Source organism: Balaenoptera borealis, assembly GCF_965194805.1.
Source record: "Balaenoptera borealis genome assembly, chromosome: 4".
NCBI lineage: Eukaryota > Metazoa > Chordata > Mammalia > Artiodactyla > Balaenopteridae > Balaenoptera > Balaenoptera borealis.
Window position 1 is genome coordinate 131,830,838 of NC_138861.1, and position 23,541 is coordinate 131,854,378.

At 40.2% G+C, this 23,541-nt stretch overlaps 2 protein-coding genes across 3 annotated transcripts; one reads left to right on the forward strand and one right to left on the reverse strand.

Moving 5' to 3' along the window:
* Window positions 1-1,151: 1,151 nt before the first annotated feature.
* On the reverse strand, window positions 1,152-4,855 carry LOC309628392 (centrin-4-like). Its single transcript, XM_082391422.1, is given in 7 exon segments — window positions 1,152-1,690; window positions 1,888-2,042; window positions 2,646-2,718; window positions 2,720-2,764; window positions 3,160-3,249; window positions 3,251-3,301; window positions 3,991-4,855. Coding segments are annotated over 7 exon segments (672 nt in total). The 5' UTR covers window positions 4,159-4,855; the 3' UTR covers window positions 1,152-1,600.
* A 150-nt stretch (window positions 4,856-5,005) lies between these two features.
* Window positions 5,006-22,247, forward strand: BBS12 (Bardet-Biedl syndrome 12). Of its 2 annotated transcripts, XM_082391401.1 has the most exons (4): window positions 5,006-5,304; window positions 12,514-12,576; window positions 14,935-15,848; window positions 15,954-22,247. In XM_082391401.1, the coding sequence occupies exons 3-4, from the start codon at window positions 14,945-14,947 to the stop codon at window positions 17,087-17,089; spliced, it is 2,040 nt and encodes a 679-aa protein (XP_082247527.1). In that variant the 5' UTR covers window positions 5,006-5,304; window positions 12,514-12,576; window positions 14,935-14,944; the 3' UTR covers window positions 17,090-22,247. The 2 variants fall into 2 exon arrangements, with proteins under 2 accessions (XP_082247527.1, XP_082247526.1); XM_082391400.1 differs by having other exon boundaries at window positions 14,935-22,247.
* Window positions 22,248-23,541: the final 1,294 nt, after the last annotated feature.

A 23,541-nucleotide genomic window follows, 5' to 3' on the forward strand; every position in this document is an offset into this window, starting at 1 on the left:
CTAGAGGAAATGGTACATAATTAGGAATTAAAAATACTGTGAAGCACTTAAGAACATTCATTAGCATATGCCAACCTAGCTTAAATCAAATAAAAACCTCTCTTGTGTTGACAAAACAAAACAAAAAACTTTAGTCTTCATTTCAGTTGAACTAAAAATAAATTAGGTGGGGCAATTAAAGTAACATTTTCTACCAGCCTTTCTTGCTCCAAAGACCATTACCATGTACTTGATTTTAGGAAGAGTTTTGTCCAGCAAGTGGCATCTGTTACCTATTATCAGGGGCAGAAGCCTGAAGCACTTCTGCCCACTGCATCTTGGTATCGGAGTTGCTAAGGAAAACACAATGCAGTTAAGTACTGGCTGGAACAGTGCTTTACTAGAGTAGAGAAGAGACAGAGAAAGATCAGCTTCAGTAGTGACTGTCAGTTTCCTATGGCCAGCAGGTCCCTCCCAGAAGCCAACACAGGGCAATTGGCCAACACACACCCTTCTTGTGCAACAGAAGAACCCCGTCCTCTCCCCAAAGGGGACAGATAGGCACTGGGGTTGGCCAGGTGCCATATGACACATGTACTTCAGCAGAACAAAGTAGTACACATTGAGTCTGAAATAGGGAAAGATAATTACAGACAAGGTGACAAGTCCAGCGTAAGCTGTAAGGATTCCATCTGTTGGTAAGGAAGTGTGCCAGGCCCAAGGCCCATTCTTGTGCGGCCCAGCGGGGGTCAAAAGACGCCCCATAGTTTGGCTCTTTCATAAAAAAACAAATAAAATTAAATTACAAGAGGGTCATAGAATTATATGAGTTAGAAAATACACACAATTATCCTGAGAGTTTTTATCCACAGGGAAGCAACATAATGAAGAGTAAGGTTATAAGATTTAGAATCCATATTTTATCATCTATGGGCAAATTAGCAATTTTAAAATTTAAATTCTCTGAACTTTAGTTTTCTCATATGTAGTAAGATGGAGCTAATACTACTGCTTCTAAATAGTAACTGAGATAATATATGTAAAACCCCTAGCACCTGTCCTAGGACACAGGTATTAAATAAATGCTAACTTATAGGGTCAAACGTATGGGGAAATCTGGATGATATAAGTGCTCCTTTGAATTTCTTTATAAGAAGAAAATTAGCAAATAATGAAGTTGCCAGATAGTTTTATTTAAGGCTTTAAGTATCTGAATAATTGGTTAAAAAGCAAATGTTCATCATTTTTAGAGTTGCACAAAAGGAAAGTAACAGGGAAAGTAATGGCTTGCTTGTCAAATTCATATGATGTGGGGCTGATTTCCTTAAATTAAAAAAAAAAAATCTAAGTCTTTGGACCCTGGGGCTCTAAAAATAGCACTTGGAATTAATAGTGTTCTCAGATTCATGGTTCAAGGAAGTCACTGCATTTCCTTTGTTTCTTGATGCTACAGATTTAACAACATATTGGTAGAAACGTGTAACTTCTCACATGGACTAGATATCAAGAGACCAGTTTGTGTACATAAACTAAACACTGAAAATGAATACATACAGATATTATGGAACTTATAACAAATACAAACTTGTTAACAACTTTCCAGAAGGAACAAAAAACAGTATTAATAAAGAGTGGTCTTTTGCATCATTCTCAAAAATTCTTCCTCATTTATTTCTCCATCCCCATCATGATCAGCTTCATCAAGCACTTCCTGTAAAATGAAATGTAAATAGGATATGTGAAATCTATTAAAAAGGAGTAATGATATAAATGAACATTCAAATACATACTCAAAACCAAATTTTATTTTAAATGTATTTATTAATACAACTAAAGAATATAACTATAAATTATAATTGTATATAAGTTATATGTGAAATTATAATTATACAAATAAGTAAAATTTACCTGAGGTTCATCATCTGTCAAATTTTCCCCCAGTTCCTTAGCAACCCTCTTGATATTGTTTAGTGATATACTTCCTGTATTATCATCATCAAATAATTTGAAAGCCTTCAATATTTCTTCTTTTTCATCTTTTTCACTCTTAAAAACAGAAACAACTAAATGTCATTAGTCTTTCATTTATTTAGTTGATCAGTCTGGATGTATAGGTCTTTGAGGTCTAGAACAGCAATACAGCAGGTAGCTGAGCTCTATTTACTGCTCTGACTTTTAACAATTATTCCAATGCATTCACATCTGCCCTCAAGGTATTGATACTCAGGGGTTATTTAAGTGGAAGAGCCACAGGGTGATAAAGAGAATCTATCTTGTATTAACCTCAGTAACTGAGATCCATTTCAAAAATGTAAGCTCCAAGAGAACAGGGAGGTTGTCTCACTCAATGCTCCCTGGGATAGTGCCTGACACAAATAGGCACTCAAATTGTTTGCTGATTTCAAGGCTTAAAAATGTTGGCCCCGTTCTCTCTATCCAGCCATATATCCTTATTATTTCCTAACAAAAAACCTCTTCTCCACACCGGACAGTCTTCATTACTACCCTGAAAACATCTTTAATCTTGTTATTCCTATCTATCTAAATCCTACCCATCTTTAAAGACCTAGTTCCAATTCTTCCTCTGATTGCTTCAGCCAAAAATTGTAGAAGGCTACTGCTTGTATTTCGTTGAAAAACAAAATCACTACTATACATTTTTACACTCATTATGGCCAAAAAATCTTCAAAACTAATGGCGCCGATTCCTTCTTTGTCAATTTCAGCTATCATTTTTTTAAATTTCTTCTTTCTTTGGTTCAAATCCTAAGGCCCGCATTGCAATCTGAAATAGAAAGCAAATAAATTATAATAAGCCACAATCTCATTCCTAGCTCTTAAACTACCTATTAATTACTAGATTCTCTCTTTTTCACTATGGACTAGGCTTAAACTTAGAAAGTCAGGTCAGCAGGCTTAGGTTCCAATCCTACCGTGCCATAGGACGTCACTGTCACACGATGGGCTTTGGCCTACTCATTGATAAAACAAGAATAAAATGCTTAACAAGATACTGTTTTGTTGATGCAGGCCAGGCATGTACACTGCAGGGGTAGGTGTCTGCACTGAAGAGATTTTATATCAAGCTTTCAGAAGGCTACTGTTAAAGAAAGATTTAAAGATTGCAACAAAACAATGATAGTTTTTCAAATGTTTTGGAATTAGAAGTAATTTTAGAACCTTCAATTCTTTCACATCTCTGGTTCCAGACCCATCAACATCGAATAAATCAAAGCCCTCTTTAATTTCTTGCTTTTGGGTTTCATTCAATTTCTGCTGCTCTTTTCTTCCATTGGCCTGAACTTGTGCGGCAGTTGGATGCCTGTAATAAATACACATGTGGGTAAAAGATAAACTGTGTAACTGGAAAAAGTACCAGAACCAGAAGAGTTAATGATGAACTAATTAAATATAATAAACATATTCAAGTATCCTATTCCCTACCATATAATGAACTTCAAGAATTTCTCCCTTTCCCTTTGCTAACATTTGTGCTTTTAGTTATTCATATCTTGCTGGAAAACCTTTGTAAAAAAGGTTCTTTTTTACAGCTTACGTTTTTCCTTCAAATTAGTGACTTTTGATAAGGAAAAGAGGCAAAGAAGACATGCTAGAATAGTAGATGTTATGTCAGAAAACAATTGGCCTTACTTGGTATATCTTTATTTTATTTTATTTTATTTTTGGCTGCATTGGATCTTCGTTGCTGCGTGCGGGCTTTCTCTAGTTGTGGCAAGCAGGGGCTACTCTTTGTTGTGGCGCGCGGGCTTCTCATTGCTGTGGCTTCTCTTGTTGCGGAGCACGGGCTCTAGGCACGCAGGCTTCAGTAGTTGTGGCACGTGGGCTTAGTAGTTGTGGCTCACGGGCTCTAGAGCACAGGCTCAGTAGTTGTGGCACACGGGCTTAGTTGCTCTGCGGCAAGTGGGGTCTTCCCCGAGCAGGTCTCGAACGTGTGTCCCCTGCATTGGCAGGCGGATTCTTAACCACTGCGCCACCAGGGAAGTCCCTTACTTGGTATATCGGAACAGCAGTGTTTAACGCATATTTACTTTCATCTCTGCCTGTATGTCTCATAATAATATTTATTTTGTGAGACATGGTTGATTGGAACATCATTTCCTTTCCCACCTTCTCACATAATTTTCTATGTTGCAGAGACTGAGAAATGAAAAAATACATTTTCCAGGTGAAAAATTACTCCAGGGACCTGGAGAAGAATAAGTCTTGGACCAACTATCAGTATCTGGGGAAGATGGAGGTCATCTTCCTGCTATTTGCCATTTTCTGCAGGCAAGCAAGGTCCCAGAGTTACTCCTGGGATGCTTCTGCAGCCTCATTTCAGTATCTTGTCTCCAGCTCTGGGTTAAGCAGTGGTGGCAGAGACTCCACGTCCCGTGTATCTAGACGCCAGCTTCACATATCTTAAGACTGGTTGTGGCAGCAGCAGATTCTTGATCCCTGGACTGCAGATACACTCGTCTTCAACAGTTCCAGTGGCAGAGTTCGTAGCTCCTCCGGCCAGTTTTTTCAGAGTTCTGGATGTCTTTCCTAGAGGCCCAGGCCCTCCAACAGTTTTAAAGCATCTTATTCTCTGTATTCAATTCATTTCTGGCTAGAGAGCGGTTTCTGTCTCCAACACCGTTGGTAGTAGCGGTTACTGGGGTTGAGGAGGGGAAAAAATGAACTGGAGAACCGCTCTTCTGTCTCTAGAGTTATGGACAGTGCGCTTCTATTCGGCGACGAAGGGAGGGGTTACTAATGACACTCGAGGATCATGAAAGGAGGCGAAAAATACATTTCATAAACTAAATTCCTTCCTTGTTCCGGGGAGAAACTTCAGCCCCAGCCCAGCCCCAGTAAGTGGTTGCAGCTTCGCACTCACTATGTCCCCGACCGGCGCCCTCAACTGGGACCTCCGGGCTTCACCCGCCCGCCGCGTAGCCCAACGGCACTCTTCACAGCCGCTAGCCGTTGCTAAGGCCGCTCTCGCCCACCTCTCTGCGGCCCCACCCACCCAGGCTTGCCCCTACTGATTGACAGTCATCCCACCCAATGGTCAGAAAAGAAGGTCCTTGAGGCCACGCCCCCTCTCTATTCTCTACCAATAGCGTAACGTTCTGCCCTTCCCTGGCTACCGTTAAGCGGAACTTTCCGTAGGGTTTCTTAGCAACCAGGACTATCCGTTAGCCCAGCTGGGCCCGCGGCGCGCTTGCGCAAAATGCGAACCGGAAGGGAAGGTTCTTCCCCCGGGCGTTTTGGCGTCCCAGTGGCCAGGCAGAACTTCGGGGAACTGGAGCCTCCCGTAGGGATGGAGAAAAGAGCGAGGTTCGTAGCGAGGTGCTTCTACCAACTGCTAAGTCTTTGACGGAGATGTGGGGAGATATTGTTTGCTTTTCTGACCTCTTGGGGCCGGGAGAAGGGATGAGACTCTAGAGCCTGGTGGGTCTGGTGAATTGGTCCAGCTTCGGTTTACCGGCCGGATTACCAGAGGCGGAGGGGACCGCCCTTACCTTGCGCCGCTAGGCATCCCTCAGCCTCCACAGTGCCTGGGGCTTGGCCTTTAGCGACTTCCCTCCTCCTTGGTTCACAGCGATTCTGGCCTGGTAGGCAGCATTTCTTTACAGGAGAGGTGTGGTGTGGGCACGGGGGCAGTGCGGGTCTTGGGATGCACATGAAGACTCCCTGCATAGGAAAGAGTTTTTACCATTGTTGTAGCGTTTATTTGCGGGGTTGGACTTTGGACCCACCCATAATCACCATCAGACTTTTCCACGCCCCCGACATTCTCACCCACAGCCGTTCAGTTGGTTGAATCCCAAGATTTGGCCTGTTTTCCAAATATATCCAGCATAGATCCGCACTGAGTCCGACATAGGTAGCCTGAAAATCCACTTGACTCAGTAACTGTGGAGATTCAGATGCCCATATAACTGCTGTAAACCAAAGCAAATTCTTGGCCAAAGGGCCAGACTTGCTGGTTCTGCCCAGTTCTGAATCTGGTCCGGGACCAGCTAAAGGGTGAGGGGGAAGGACTGAGGTGGTAGGAATGAAGAGGTGATAGTCTCTTAAAACTTCTTACGTTTAATCACTTACACATCAGGACTCTTTTTTATGCCTCCTGCAGTGCCTTCGCTAGAGTAAGTACTTTATTTTCTAAAAATCATCCTGGATTCTCCAACAGTGGATTCAGGAAGAACATTAAGTTTTGCCTAGGTTTTTCCCTTTATCCCACTTATCTCCTTGAAGGTAAGGAAAGAAAAATGTGCAAAGTACATTCTTGAAGTAGTCTCCCAAATCACTTTTCCTACTTTAGTTAGTTGAAACATGGCACATTTTCCAAAACCATCATCCTTTCTTGCTCACATTCTATACCAGGCAGACACCCAAGCATTGTAATAATTGATCTAAAAAAAAACACAAAAAACAAAACCTCAGGATTCTGGAAAATAGGTAAAGTTATTCTAATATCAGAAGTGATTTTTCTGTGAAAAGTTACCCCAGTGAAAATTAAAATGATGCAAATTCAAGATAGTTCGTGAATTAAGTAAAATATTCAGTCACTTAATTATAGTATATTGATTTTTCAGGCCATTAATCTCACTGAGAAAGTTGCTCTTGATTAGTTTCAAGGACATATATTTCTTCTTTACTACTAATATTAAAGGGATTTCTGAGACCAGAAATGAATAATGACCAAATATGTAGAAACAATTCTAATTTTTAGGCTCTCCTGGATCAAGTTTGATCTTATGGCAACTAAAAGGCTGCATAGTGTGTTCACCTGCTTTTACATCATTCTGTGATTTAGGCTTTTATACTTGGGACATTAACTTTTAGTGAAAATGATTTTTCAATTATAGGCTCAGATTGCAGTTTCTAGGTCTTAGGTAGGAAGTACTCAGTCTTGAAAAATAGCTGTTACTAATCTAATTTTACTATAGAACATTAATAATATTAATCTAGAAAAATGTTAAACCTATTATCACTCTTAAATCTACTAAATTTATTTAATGCTTTCTACATATCATGTACTATGCCATGTATTGGATGAGTTTGAAAGGAACTGGGTGTAGAGTATAAAGATGAATGAAAGCAAGGAACCCACAGAGTAGTGGGGGAGATAGGCACAGACATAAATACAGTATTTTTAATTCAGGGTGCTAAGTGCTTTAGTAGATGTGTGTAGACAGTACTTTGGCAGTCCTGGAAGGAGGTGCTACTTCTTGAGGCATTGGAGGAGGCTGTATCAAAAATGTGGCATTTGGGTCATGAAAGATATATAGCATTTGCCAAGGTGAAGAAAGCGTAGGGTATTCAAATCAGAGTATAGTATGTGCAGAAATGAAAGTAAATATATGTTGTAGTGTGACTAGATCATGGGGTTTATAAGGAAAGGTGGAAGATGAGCCTTATAAATTAGATTGAAGTCAGATTATGGGACACCTTTACCTAGGTAAAGACTTTATTTTCTAAGATAAATAGTTGTTTTAGGCAATAGAGTGATCTGATTAGGTTTGTGCTTTTCAAAGATAGTTCTGACAACCATGTGAAGGAGGAACCATTTTGGAAGCAATTAAAGGGCCTCAACCAAGGCAGTGCCAAATAGCAATCATGTCGACTCCAGAGGTGGTAGAACCTTAAATTTATGGTGGAGGAATACTGACAATGGCATCTGTTTAGTCTTATTTCAGTTCTGTACTTAAATGTAAGATAATAAATGTGGTGAAAACCACATTGTCAAATATTTATTGAGTACTTGCAATGTGTCAGACAGTGTTATCAGTATATGGGATACGTCAGTGACTAAAACTGCCCTCCTGGGAATTACATTCCAACAGAGCGACATAGTCAATAAATAGTAAATAAATAAGTAGAGTATGTACTATTTTATAAGGTGATAATGTTATGGGAAAAGAGAAATTAGAGCAAATAAAGGGAATCCAGAATGTAAAGGGAGAAGAGGAGTTTGCAGTGTCAAATAGGATGCTCAGGATAGGCCTCGTTGAACGGGGGAGATTTGCATAATTATATAAAGCTGTGAGACAATAGATTTCTTGGGGAAGAGCATCCCAGAAAGAGGGAAGAAGTAGAACAGAAACACAGGTAGGACGCATGCCTTGCATGTTCCAGGAACAGAAAGGAGGCCAGAGCAGAGCGGTCAAGGGATAGAGTAGTAGGAGAGTTAGAGAGGTAAGAGGGAGGAGTACAGGTTATTAGGGCGTCGTAAGGACTTTGACTTTCACTCGAGTAAAATGGGAAGTCTTTGCAGATATTTGAGCCGAGGAGTGAAAACATTTCAGTTAATTTTTTAAAGGGATTCCTGTGACAGACAAAGGAGTAAAATCTTTACTTTCTAAGTTGGAGGTTTTTAAGCAGTGGAGTGATATGACTAGACTGTATTGGGAATGGACTGGAGACAGGCAAACTCTTCGTTTTGTAGCTAATCATACTTGTCAGAAAATATTATTTTTTTTTTAAATGCAGCTCCTGAAACACGTTGCATATCTTAGTGTTTGAAGCCAAGTACCTTAGACAAGACTAGACGTGATCTTAGGAAAAGAAGGCTACTTCTGATGTCAAAAATCTCGGTCAAGTAGTCTGACTCTGCTCTTCTATGACACACTTAAAAAGTTAAAGGAACATTAAGGTGGCAAGTAAAGTTGTTAGGGATCCCAGTAATGAAACGGAGAGCTGTTTGTGGAAAACACTGGTGCTGACGTATAGCAGACAAGAATCAGATCGTGTCAGTTCAGTGCCAAGAAAAGTTACCAGAGGTATTTTTCATCTTTGCAATTATCTATTTCGCCATCCTCTTTACGGTCTTTACCTTTTTATACTGTCTCTTCTAAGAGGGATTCTTGTTTGAGTTTTTATTTTATGTTAATTATAGTGAATTGTAATCTCTTCAAAATAATCATTTAGAAACTCTTCTAAACTTGGGAATGCTAAGACTGTTTTTAAAAAAATTTACTGCTGAAACTTGGAATAGATTTTTCAAATGTTGAGACAGATCTCTTGAATATTAACTTTGCTAATCAGCTATATATGACTTTTTGCTTGTAGATTAGTTTTGTTTAATTTCATACCTTCTCTGGGAAACGTTTTTCACATAAATTAAATACAGACTAAGTTTGAAATAGCCCATGACTTATTCCTTTTGCTCTAAATTCTCTATGATTTTTCCGTTCATACAGTGATATGCTGTGATTTAAACATAGTATAGAAAGGAAAACATAAACAGAGACTCTGACACCTGAAGAAAATTGGGCATATACATGTTAAGGGTATAAACAAGGCTTGGGAAAAGGCCAAAAGGCTTGGAAGTGGGAATTGCAGTGGAAGAGTCTACAATAGAGAGTGTGAATTACTATCATGCTAGGTAGAGGGACAGCCAGAAAACAGTATTGTAATAATAACATAGGACTTTGGCATTAGACAAATGTGGGTTTTAGTTCCAACCTTTTACTTACTAGCCATGAGATTTTATATGTTACTTAATTATTCTTCATTTGATACATAATTAAAATAGGTTAATTATAGTGTATTTATATATGTGTGTGTGTGTGTGTGTGTTAATTATGGTACAATAATAAGTTAATCATATTGTTGTTGTGAGAACTACATTGCATAATGCATGTAAACTGCTTCATATGTAGTAAGCTCCCAAAATGTGTTAGGAATGAAAAACAAAAGCAAAAGGACAGTCCTGTCTTTTTAAATTTGTCATTTCAACAAATTATTCTGGAGCACCTGGATATCCAAGAAGGAAAAAACAACACCTACTCCACACCATTTACAAAAATCAGCTTAAGATGAATTATAAACATAAATGTTAAAGCTAAAACAAAAAGAACAAAGTCGGAGGACTCACACTTCCTGACTTGAAAATTTACTACAAAGCTAGAGTAAAGCAGTGTGGTCCTGGCTTAAGGATGCTCATATAGACCAATGAAATAGAATTAAGAGTCCAAAAGTAAACCCATACATGTGTTGCCAATTGATTTTTGACAGAGGTGTGCCAGGACCAATCAATGGGGAAAAGAATAGTCTCTTCAATGAATGGTGCTGGGACGATTTGATATCCAAATGCAAAAGAATCAAGTTGGAACCCTACCTCATACCATATACATAAATCAACTCAAAATGTATCAGTTAACTTAATATAGGATATGAAATGATGAAACTCTTTGAAGAAAAGATTGGGTTAAATCTTTATAACTTTGGATTTGGCAATGTGTTCTTAGATATGACACCAAAATAGACAAATTAGACTTCATTAAAATTAAAAACGTTTATGCATCAAAGTACATTATCAAAAAAGTGGAAAATACAACCTACAGAATCAGAGAAAATATTTGCAAATCATATTTTGATAAGGTGCTGGTCTCTAGAATATATAAAGAACTCTTACAATTCAACAACCAAAAGACAAACAACGCAATTTTTAAATGGGAAAGATATTTGAATAGATATTTCTCCAAAGAAGGTGTACAAATGGCCAAAAAGCACATGAAAAGATGCTGAACATCTTTTGAAAAACAACCACAATGAAATATCTTTCACATCCACTAGGATATCTATTATTATAAAACAAAAATGACACAAAAAAACAGAAGTGTTGGTGAACGTACTGGGTTGCATAGTGTTCCCCCCCCCAAAATTCATGTCCACCCAGAATCTCAGAATGTGATTTTATTTGGAAATAACTTATTTGTAGATATAATTAGTTAAGATGAGGTCATACCAGATTAAGGCACTCCCTGAATCCAATGACTGGTGTCTTTTTAAGAGGCCATGTGAAAGGGAAGCAGAGATTGGAGTTATGCTGCCAAAGCCAAGGACCTCTGGGAACAACCAGAGGCTGGAAGAAGCAGGAAGGATTCTTCCCTAGACCCTTCAGAAGGAGCATGGCCCTGCAGATACCTTGATTCCAGACGTCTAGGCTCCAGAACCATGAGATAATAAATATGTATTGTTGTCAGCCACCCCATTTGTGGTAATTTGGTAAAGCAGCCCTAGGAAACTAATACAGCAAGGGTGTGGAGAAATTTAAGTGCTTGTACACTGCTGGTAGGAAAGTAAAATAGTTCAGCTGCTACAGAAAAGTTTGGCAGTTCCACAGAAACTTAAACACAGAATTGTCAAATGACCACTCCTATGTATGTACCCCCAAAGAATTGAAAATAGGTCCTCAAACACTTGTAGACAAATGTTTTAGTATCACTGTTCACGATAATCCAAAAGTAGAAGCAGGGGACTTCCATTGTGGCACAGTGGTTAAGAATCCACCTGCCAGTGCAGGGGACACGGGTTCGAGCCCTGGTCCGGGAAGATCCCACATGCCATGGAGCAATGAAGCCCGTGTGCCACAACTACTGAGCCTGCGCTCTAGAGCCCGCAAGCCAGAACTACTGAAGCCCGCGCGCCTAGAGCCTGTGCTCCACAACAAGAGAAGCCACCGTAGTGAGAAGCCCGCACACCGCAACGAAGAGTAGCTCCCGATCTCAGCAACTAGAGAAAGCCCATGCACAGCAACGAAGACCGAACACTGCCATAAATAAATAAATACATACATACATACATACATACATACATAAATAAATAAAATGTAAAAATAACAAAAGTAGAAGCAATCCAAATGTCCATCAACAGATTAATGGATAAACAAAATGATAGCTACCTACATACATACATAAAAAGGAATGAAATACACATACTACAATGTGGATGAACCTCAAAAACATTATGCTAACTGAGGGGGGTGGGATGAATTGGGAGATTGGGATTGACATATATACACTATTGATACTATGTATAAAATAGATAACTAATGAGAACCTGCTGTACAGCACAGGGAACTCTATTTAGTGCTCTGTGGTGACCTAAATGGGAAGGCAGTCCAAACAAGAGGGGATTTAAGTACACGTATAGCTGATTCACTTTGCTGTACAGCAGAAACTAACACAACATTGTAAAGCAGCTGTACTCCAATAAAAATTTTTTTTAAAACATTATGCTAAGTGAAAGAAACCAGACAAAAAGTGTCCCATATTATATGATTCTATGAAATATCTAGAATAGGTAAATCCACAGAGACAAGAAAGCAGGTTGGTGGTTGCCAGGTGCTGGGCGGGGAGACATACAGGGAGGGACTGCTTAATGGCTACAGAGTTTTCTTTCGGGGTGATGGAAATATTTTGGAACTAGATAAAGGTAGTGGTTGTACAACACTGAATGTTCAAAGTGCCACTGAATTGTATACTCTAAAATGGTTAAGTTTATGTTATATGAACTTTACCTCAATTTTAAAAAAAGACTAAAACCATAAAGCTTTTAGAAGAAATATGGAATGTCCTTTGTACTCAGGGGTAGATGAAATTTTTAAAAATAGAACCCAATAACCATTAAAAAAAAGACAGAAGGACTAACAAAATAGATTGCCAGGCAGTATTAAGGGCCACTTGCAGTGTGGAGTCATGAACTTAAAATGACACCAGTCAGCGTGGTTGTGTGTGTTTTTCTGTTTATTTTCAGCTGCTGCAGGGTAAACATGGAGTAGACAGAGTTGGATTTCATCAAGATTGGTGGCTTTGCAAGGTGAGTAAGATGAACCAAAAGAGAGACAAGGACTTTGAGAGTCTGTGTACAAGAGAGTGATTATAATCCACAAATGGGAATTTTAACTGGGTAAGTAGAGAATTGATAATATGGGGTGGAGGACAGCAAAAATATGGTAAAGATAAGAGAGCTGTAAGACAGGATGGGTCTCAGGATTGTTGGAGTCTAGAGTATAATTTGATGCTGTCTAGGGATATACCTGAGTATATCAAGAGTTTTATTTTTATTTTACAGAACTGAAAATTTCACAAAAGAGGTTTTGAAGCTGAGTTCAAACAATTTGTTATATGTTTTCTTAGGCTGTACTGGCTTTTCTCCTTAGTCCTTGAAAGCCTCTAGGAAGCTACTCTTGAGCAACAGGTTCTGTGGCTTCCTGCTGATCCTAAGGTGTATCTGGAACTGTGGAGCTCTTCAGAATCAAGGATGAATCTAGGTATTACAGGAACAAATTTACCAGTGCTGTGGCCAGCATTAGAGGAAAAGCAAAAACTCCGAGAGTTGTTTGCTTTTTGATATTTTGGATTTAAAAAGTTGTGGTAAACAATATGCTTGAGGGACTTCCCTGGTGTCCAGTGGCTAAGACTCCGCGCTCCCAGTGCAGGGGGCCCGGGTTCGATCCCTGGTCAGGGAACTAGATCCCGCCTGCTGCAATGAAGATCCCTCATGCCGCAACTAAGACCTAACACAGCCAAATAAATAAATATATTTTTTAAAAATATTAAAATATGTATATATATATACTTGAAGAATTATAAAGTCTTAGAGTTGGAAGAGAAGTGTATGTTATCTACAGTTTTAGCTGTAGTGCTTTAAGAGCCCATACCTCACAAGACAGGTTATTTTATTACGGACAGCTTTTCAATTAGAGGGTACTCGTTAAAAAGTTCTTTCTATTGGGCTAAGGTTTTTCTCTTATAACTTCTTCCTATTAGTTTTAGATGTGAATTCTGAAATATTACCTGGAAAAAGTCTAATTGCTCTCGAACTTCCTTTTTTTTTTAATTTATATTTACTTATTTATTTATTTTTGGCTGTGTTGCATCTTCGTTGCTGCATGTGGGCTTTCTCTAGTTACGGCGTGCGGGGGCTACTCCTCGTTGCGGTGCACGGGCTTCTCATTGCTGTGGCTTCTCTTGTTGCGGAGCACGGGCTGTAGGCGCGTGGGCTTCAGTATTTGTGGTGCACAGGCTTAGTTGCTCCGTGGCATGTGGGATCTTTCCAGACCAGGGCTCGAACCCGTGTCCCCTGCATTGGCAGGCGGATTCTTAACCACTGTGCCACCAGGGAAGCCCTCGAACTTCCTTTTAAACAGTACTTTTCCCCCCTTTATATTCTAATCAATAGCCAAATCCATCCTTTACCTCCATCCCTCTTCCACATTTCTCATCTAGATAACCATGGCCTCTCTGCCTCCAGTCTGGCACTCATCCAATCAGTTCTCTACACTGTTATCAGAGTGGTAATATATCCAAAACACTAATAATAAATACTAATAATAATTTTAATATTACTTAATTTTACTTTTAATATTATTTAATATTATTTTGTTTTCTATTATAAATTTATTATTGTTATTGCAAGTACTCATAAAGCACTATGTGCCAGGCACTGTTCTAAGCACTGTACTCATTTACTCCTGGTAATAACCCTATGAGGTAGATTCTGTTATTATCCTCATTTTTCACATGTGAAAACAGGGCAAAGAAGTTAAGCCTTGCTGAAGGCTACACAGTTAGTAAGCAGTAGAGACAAGTTCAAACCCAGACTTCTAGATTCAGAGTACATGCTTTCAGACACTACATCAAGCTGTTTCTTCATCTCCCCCGCCTTAAGGCACTTCCATGTTTCCCGTTATAAGTAGGGTCAGGTTTGATGTGGTGCGTACTGCCCTTCATGATCCAGCCCCTTTCCTCTTCTAACACTTCATGTCCTACTATTCCCCACTACTTGCTTTATATTCCCGTGAAACTAAATTACTTGTACACTGTGTGTTTGTCACATATATGTGCATTTACTACTACCTCCTTCAACTTGCTAATTATTTTTTCAAATTATTCTTCAAGACTCATTTCGAACATTGTGTTCTTCTGGAAATATTGCCTGTTGCTTGCATGATCCACTTCCCCTGTTGGATGAAGTGTTCCTCCTCCACATACCCATACCCTTATCATTAATATCATTATAATGCTGTATCATTGCACTGACCATATTTAATGGAAACTACATATATCAGAAACTCCTCGAAGGCAGGGACTGTATCTTACTTTTCTTTTATAAGCATCTTTTATAACCATGAATTGCACTGAATAAAGTTCCCAGTTTTAATTTTATTTGCAGATGATGATTCATGGTGATGGCTTGCAGGGTCATAAACAAAAGAAGGCACATGGGACTTCAACAGCTTTCATCGTTTGCAGAAACAGGAAGAACTTTCCTAGGCCCAGTAAAATCATCCAAATTTATTATAGATGAAGAGTGTCATGGAAGTGTGTTAATCAGTTCAACAGTAAGGCTTCTTGAAAGTTTGGATTTAACCAGTGCAGTGGGACAACTTCTCAATGAAGCAGTTCAAGCACAAAATAACACATACAGAACTGGAACCAGTACTCTTTTGTTTCTTGTTGGTGCATGGAGCAGTGCTGCTGAAGAGTGTCTTCATTTGGGCGTCCCCATTTCATTAATAGTGTCTGTAATGTCAGAAGGCTTGAATTCATGCATTGAAGAGGTAGTTTCCCTTCAAGTACCTATCCACAATGTATTTGACCATATGGTTAACACAAAGACATTTTCTGGACCTGAAACATTTAGTGTCAGCGTATACCCTTTTCTCCAAATCCCTTCAGGTACTGGTTTGATACAGAAAGAGCGTGATCTCAAAGATGTTGCCTCTCAGTCATTGGCCATTTACAGTCTTTCTGGGAGACCTGTTAAATCGCCTCAACTCTTTAGGTCTCAGGCTAAGGTTGAAGCAGATGAAAACACATCACAAACTCCTCAAACTCTGAAAAACAGTCCACTTGCAGACACCCGCTGCAGAAAGTCAGTACTAACCCACAGTAGACATTTTAGTAGGACAGGTAATAATCAATGGATAAGCAAACCAGATGTATTTCTAGAACAACTTAGTGCAGCTACGCCCAAGACTTATAGATGTGATGATTTGGTGGAGTTGGAGGTGGGTTTGAGTCACGGAGGTCACAGCAGCATGAAGTTAGTAGACGAAGCAGTACGGCTACAATATCAGAACGCAGGTATGCAACAAGGCAGCTGTACAATGCCATTTCTTTTTGACATTTCAAGAATCTTCACTTGCTGCTTACCGGGTTTACCTGAAACTTTTTCTTGTGTCTGTCCAGGATATATCACTGTTGTATCAATACCTAGTACTACTCTGATCAAGGAATTGCAGAATCAGCCTATCCGGGTAGTTCTTGTTGAAGGTGATCTCACAGAGAATTATCGCCACCTGGGATTTAATAAGTCTGCAAGTGTTAAAACAGTATCAGAAAGCTTGAAGCTTCAACAAGATGGCTCAGAAGAACTGTGGACAGATCATGTGTTACAGGTATTAATCAAGTTCAATGTGAACCTTGTCCTAGCACAAGGAAATGTGTCTGAACACTTAATTGAAAAATGCACAGACAACAAGAGGTTGGTAATTGGATCAGTGAATGGCAATGTAATGCAGGCTTTTGCAGAGGCTTCAGGAGCAGTGCAGGTGGCCTACATTACACAAGTAAATGAAAACTGTGTGGGCAATGGTGTCTGTGTGACCATCTGGAGAAACATTCCCTTTGATGCTGTAGATCGGATCAACAGAATGGCAATCGTGTTAAAAACAGAAGGAATTAATTTGGTGACAGTAGTGCTGACTAGTCCAGTCACTGCCCAGATGCAAACCAAAGAAGATACTTTCTGGACTTGTGCCTATCGTCTGTATCATGCTCTAAAAGAGCAAAAGGTCTTCCTTGGAGGTGGCGCAGTTGAATTTTTGTGTCTTAGCCATCTTCAGATTCTTGCAGAGCAGTCTGTGAATAAAGGAAACCAAGGCTGTTCAGGATGGCTTCATAATACTTCCTCTTGGCTGGCCTCATCTGTGACACAGTACAGACCAACTGTGCTTAAATGCCTGGCAAATGGATGGCACAGATACCTTGCAACTCTCCTGTATAACACTGCCAGTTACTCATCAGAATTTGAAGCCGGCACATTCATTCAGCATCATCTACAAAATGCTGCAGACTCTGTCTCTCCTTCATCTTACGTCTTGAATGAATATAGTAAACTAAATAGTGGGATTTTAAATTCAGACATTTCAGATAAACCGGAACAGATTCCAAGAGTTTATGACATTGTTACACCAAAGATTGAGGCATGGCGCCGAGCTTTGGATTTAGTACTGTTAGTTCTTCAGACAGACAGTGAAATTATCACTGGACTTGGACACACGCAGATAAATTCGCAGGAATCAGAGGGCATTTTATTTTTGTAGTGTTACTGGCTAAGTCTTTGGAAAATAATCTTTGGTAATATGTCGTGCTAATAATAAATTTTCTAATAGCCAAGTCACAGTTTCTAAAATACCAGCTTTTACCAAGAGAAAATGATTGATGTGTGTCAATAACTGTACAGAGTCGGAGATTTCACCCTACTTAACAACTTTTTTTCTATTTCTATATTTTTATTCTATTCTGTAGCTGGACATGTCTCTTTTTTTTAACATTTTATTGGAGTATAATTGCTTTACATTGTTATGTTAGTTTCTGCTGTATAAGAAAGTGAACCAGTTGTACGTATACATATGTCCCCATATCCCCTCCCACTTGCGTCTCCCTCCCACCCTCTCTATCCCACCCCTTTAGGTGGTCACAGAGCACCGAGCTGATCTCCCTGTGCTATGCAGCTGCTTCCCACTAGCTATCTGTTTTACATTTGGTAGTGTATATATGTCAGTGCTACTCTCTCACTTCGTCCCAGCTTACCCTTCCCCTCCCTGTGTCCTCAAGTCCATTCTCTACCTTTGTGTCTTTATTCCTGTCCTGCATCTAGGTTCATTAGAACCTTTTTTTTTTTTTAGACTGCATATATATGTGTTAGCATACGCTATTTGTTTTTCTCTTTCTGACTTACTTCACTCTATATGACAGACTCTAGGTCCATCCACCTCACTACAAATAACTCAATTTTGTTTCCTTTAATGGCTGAGTAATAGTCCATTGTATATATCTGCCACATCTTCTTTATCCATTCATCTGTCGATGGACACTTAGGTTGCTTCCATGTCCTGGCTACAGTAAATAGAGCTGCAATGAACATTGTGGTACATGACTCTTTTGGAATTATGGTTTTCTCAGGGTATATGCCCAGTAGTGGGATTGCTGTTCACCCTACCCTACTTATAATTTAACAGGTTAGCCTGCTGCTGTTTCATGGGATGCTACAGAATACACAAGATGCTTGGATCAGAGGCAAAGGGCTTTTATTATTCACAGGAAAAGCAGTAGCCAGAGCTTCAGGTTGGCTTGCATCAGTTCCCCAGTTCTCTAAGTCCCACGAAAGCAACACAGAGGGCCACTGATGGCAGCCTGCACATGCAGTGTGTTGTGTTATGGAAGAGGAACACTTGGGGTAGCCACTGCTTTTATAGGAAGCAGAAACAATCCTGTTCTTTGTCCAAGGGCAGTTGTTACCTCATGCCTCAAGGCTGCTCAGTGTAAACACAAGCCTGAGACATGGACTGGGTAAAGATAGGCCTGGCATCCTGAGAAAGTACGCAGTGTCACTCAGAGCCATAGTGGATAGCCTCCTCCAAAAATTCACTCTTCAACCTGATACGTTCTTGGCCAGACTTGAGTTTTCATGTGAGTATGCCACTCTGTCGGCTACTCTGATTAATCTGGCAAACAGGTTGCTTAGTCAATACCAAATCTATTCAATTGTTCTCATATACCAACTAAATTAAGGCTACTAAAGCAGACTCTGAGCAGCAGGGTGAAGCCAGGCTGCAGTACTGACCTCACTCATGTTCCCAAGGGTCTTGAATTTAGTCAAATGTAAGTTCCAAGGGAGGGCCAGTAGGTCTTTTTATTAGCCAGAATGTAGTCTAAGACCAATTGTTATCCATTATGAACCACGCAAGGGAGCTTTGACTGTCTTACCTGTCTTTGGTGTCATTGCCAAAAATTACAGGAGGCAATAGATGGGCCAAAAGGCAACTCCCATCGCTAGTGGAGATACCTTTGTGGCCCATTTTCCCCACATACAAGCACATAATCCCAGTAGGCCCAGGTCACTGTATATCAGGATTTCTTGTTAAACCTGAATTGAATCACCATTATATAAATCTGATTAAGTCACATGGGTAGTGCTACCAGTAGTTTCAGCCTCAGTTGCCATGCATGGCAAAATCCACGGCCACTCAGGCATTAAGAGAAGCATATGATCAGTCAGATTGAAACAAGGTTGTCCTGGTTCCTGTGCTTGTAAGTGTTCTTAACTGGGAGCTGCCATTGATGGCATCATGTCCCGCCTCCTGTACCAAATAAGAGGCTTAACAAGGAGTTGAGCCTCCTTTGTGGTGGTGGCTTGTGGTGGTCAAGGAGATATAACATCTGCTTGTTTGATTCCCAGAGGGATGAGTGCTATGAATCTCTCCAAATGGTATCAAGGAACTTTACTTGACAAACAGTGTTCTGAATTTTGTTCAGGTTTATCGGTCACTCCTACTGGTAGAGGTAGATAACGCCACAGTCAGGGCCATTGAGACAGGCTTCTAACTTGTCAACCACAGAACATCTATATATCACCTGTATAGTGAACATCTGAGGCATCAGAGCACAGAGGCACGCACACTCAATGGCAGCCTGTCGATGGGTTAGGATGGGTTAGGGCATGGTGGTCGCTGGCAGGAAGCTTGTCTCATTTCTCTACTTGTAGCAATACCCTGAATGGAGAACCTCCTCTGGCACTTTATGAGCATTTAAGTTTAAGCACATAACACCTCGATGCCAATTATGTATTTTCATGATAATAGTACATTGAATTGGGCCATTGGGACCCACCCACAGGGTCACTTTTTTCCTTTACTGCAAGATTTGCTCCAATCCTATCAGTTACCATTAGTCACTTTTTCCCCCTATGGAAACATGGACCAAGAAGTTTAACACTTTCACATTAGGGGCTTTAACAGTCGCCAAGTGTTGGTGTTATCTCCCTGACGGGTAGCTCAGGAAGGAGCAGAGAGTGAGGGTGGCAGGCAGGGAGGTTTTGTTTTGGGGGTTGTTTTTTTGACTCTACATTTCAGTGTTGGTGGCAGCTTCTCCCCGTGCTGTTCCTAGTATCTGGAGAGCACCCAGGCTCCAGGGATCTTCTCTTTGTCCTCCGCTGGCCACTGCATCTCCCCAGTGCCCTGCAGTCCTGGGTACCTTGGGCCACCCTGTACCCAGTAGCCACTTCCCTCAGGGACTGGGTAGCATGGTCCCTTGGGCACATGTATCTAACAGAGCTATAAAAGTTTGAGTCACTTTCTTCCCCAGAGTCCCCCCGTTACACTTGGCTTTCTCCGTACAGCAGATGACTTCAGGGTGGAGGGTGCCGGAGGTGTTAAGTGTAGGGGGAGAGAACGGCTCCGTGCCAGGAAACACACTCTGTGTTTACTTTTGGTTTTGATCAGCTGCCCAACTTGTGCTCAACAAACTTGTATTTTTGGTCTACTCAAAGTTGTATTTCTTCAGCCACTGGTGGTCCAGTGGTTAAGACTATGTGCTCCCAGCGGAAGGGGTACGGGTTTGACCCCTGGTCGAGGAACTAAGATCCCACATAAAAAAGTTGTATTTCTTCCTTGCTGACAGCATTTCTTTCAGCTCTGGGGACCCCTTGACTTCGTGGCGGCAGCCGGTTTCTTCTCAGGTTGTGCCATGGGGCACGCTGCCTTGTTGCCATGTTCACGTTCTTCCTTCTCCCACCCAACGTGAGTGGGCAACAGCCAAGACACCATTTAGTTGTATGACCTCTCTCTCATACTTAGTCTCCAAACGTTCATTAACAGGTAGACAGTAGGCAGCCCATAATCCCCTCCCCCTTACCCACTACTTGAGTGAAAGCATTCACTATGGAACCCATGGAATCATATCTCTTAACCCCACCCACTGGGGCTCATCTTTTCCAGAGAACCATAGCTCTCTCAAGTTAAAACTGGCAAGAACTATGCAGGGTCTGGGATTTTGCTCTGTTTACAAGCTAACAAGTTGGCCTATTAAAATTTCATGCGACACTGGCAGAAGACTCGAGACTCCTGGGTCAGAGACAAAGGACTTTATAAAAGTAACCAGAGCTTCATGTTAATTTATATTAGTCCCCTGTGCTCTCAGGTCCCTCAGGGGTGACAGGAGCCCATGATGAATGCCTACACACGTGGTAGTTTGTGTTACAGTAGAGAAACACTGAGCTCAGGCGATTCACAACTTTTATAGTAAGCACAAGTAAGCCCATTCTTAGTCTGCAGAAAGATATTACGTCATCATTCAAGGTTGCTCACTGCAAACACAGACTTGAGAAATGGCCTGGAAAAAGAGAACTCAATGCCCAGCAAGGACATGCAGGGATGCTCAGAGCCCATGGCAGAATGCCTATCCCAACAAAGTCTCTTTTGCTACTTCGCCATAAATTGAACATTATAAGGCCTGAATTTATGTGTGTAGTTTTTGGAAATGAATATTAGAAGAGCTCTGAGAAAATAATAGTATTAATTAAGTTACTGATTACCTATCATGTTCCAGGCACCATTCTAAACTCTTTGTGTATTGCATTACTTTGCTAGGGTCGCCTCGACAAAGTACCACATACTAGGTGGCTTAAACAACAGAAGTTAATTTTCTCACAATTCTGGAGGTTAGAAGTCTGAGATCAAGGTGTGGGCAGGGCTGGTTTCTTCTGTGGCCTCTCTCCTTGACTTGTAGATGGCTGTCTTTTCCCCACGTCTTCATAACATCTTCCCTCTGTACCTATCTTTGTCCAAATTTCCTCTTCTTGTAAGGACACCAGTCATATTGGATTAAGGCCCACCCTAGTGACCACATTTTAACTTAATTACCTCTTTCAGGACCCTATCTCCAAATACAGTCACATTTTGAGGTACTGGGGTTTGGGACCTCAGGGTATGAATTGGCGGAGGAACACAATTCAGCCCATAACTCGTATGTAGTCTCAATCTTTGCAACATCTATTTTCTCCATTTTATGGTTGAGGATATTAGCTTAGTGAGGTTAAGAAACTTGCCCAAGTTCTCACAGATAATAGGTAGTAGAGCTGGAATTTGAACTAGGTTTTATCTGGCTCCAAAGTCTATATTTCTAAGCATTAATTGTGATATGAAGCTTTTTTTTTTTCTATAAGGTAACAACAAAACAAAAGAGAATGCCTGTTTTATTTACAGGGCTAATTTAAATGTATCGGAAAATATAATTTGATTATGCTCGTGCTTGGGTAAAAGAATATCGTTTTTGGTTTGGTGCTTGTCTTACAATGTGATAACGTGAGAACTTTGCACAGATAATCATTCCAGTTATACATACCGTCTTTGTTCACAGAATAATAACAATGTTGAGTATTGAACTGTTTTTAAAAATAAAGGATATTATTTTACTTGAGTAGATAGCGACATATTATTCTCCCTCTGTATACTATTAACACATAGTTTTTGTTAAAATAGTACGAAGATTATGAGTGCCACTAATATTAACATAGATGTTCAGCTCATTTAGATTACTTTTTATGAAGTTCGTATTTGCATGTATTCATACTATTAAGTACTGAGTAGATCTTGTAATAAATACTTTCCTTTGAAACTAGAAGTCTCACTCTAATATAGATTTTGTAAGTTTGTTTTGTTCCCAGATTTAAGAAAAACTTTGTACTCTCATGTGGTTTATCAGCTGTTTTTCTAATTCTTATAAGAAATACCTTTAAATTTTAATTACTCAAGGAATTTTTCTGTCCTTGCAAACTGAGGACAGTTCCTTGAAAAACCTTGATTCATCTAAGTAAGTGGGGTTTTCAAGAAACCCTATCTATAAGCAGGTATAGACATTTCTTAAAAGACCAGTGCAGTGTTGATATCTTTGTGAGACCAACCTGCCTCTTGAATATTACAGACTACAAAGAGGTTTTCAGTTAACTTACCTCTGCATTATAGCCCATTTTCCCAAAGATAAATAACTCCTCCTTGACCAGGGGTTAATTAGTTCTTCAAAAAATAATCTTTAAAAAAATTCCAGTAATGGAATTGTAGGAAACGTATTCCAGATTATAGGCAGGTGTGCCTGCCCACCCAGAGGCTGGACAGATGCAAGATCAGCAGAAAGGAATTGGGAAGCAGCAAGAGCGAAGGGGTTACTGACAGGTCACTGTGAGCTACAGTCCCCAAAACTGCTCACAAGTACTTCCAAAAGGAAAGGAAATATGAATAGAAAAAACAGTGTAAGCAGGTTTGAGAACTAACCCACGGGCGTCACATTCTGGGTGAGTGCAAAACAACAACAAACAAAACAACCCCAGCTCTACGTGTCTATGTTGTTGCCTGAAATAAACAGACTACCAGATATTTCTCCTGCAAAGATGGGTTTATTCAGGATCAGCAGAGAATTGCAATTCAGGGTCTGCAACCATGGCGAGCCACATGCAAGTCCCCATGTGGCAAGTGAAGGAGAACACTTTCATAGGAAGGAAAAGGAAATTGGAAGGGTTACAGCAAAACAGAGTCCATGGCTTTTCATTGGCTGAGTCCTTGCCAGCAAAGAAGATGAAATCTGTCTTCTTCCTGTTGGGCTCTGCTATTGTCCCAGGGCATGAGAGCTCCCGTTCTCGTCTCCCAGCTCTATTTAATTGAGGTTTCTGTATTACTATTATTATTTTTTTACATAGCGGATGTAGGAGAACTGACTAGTG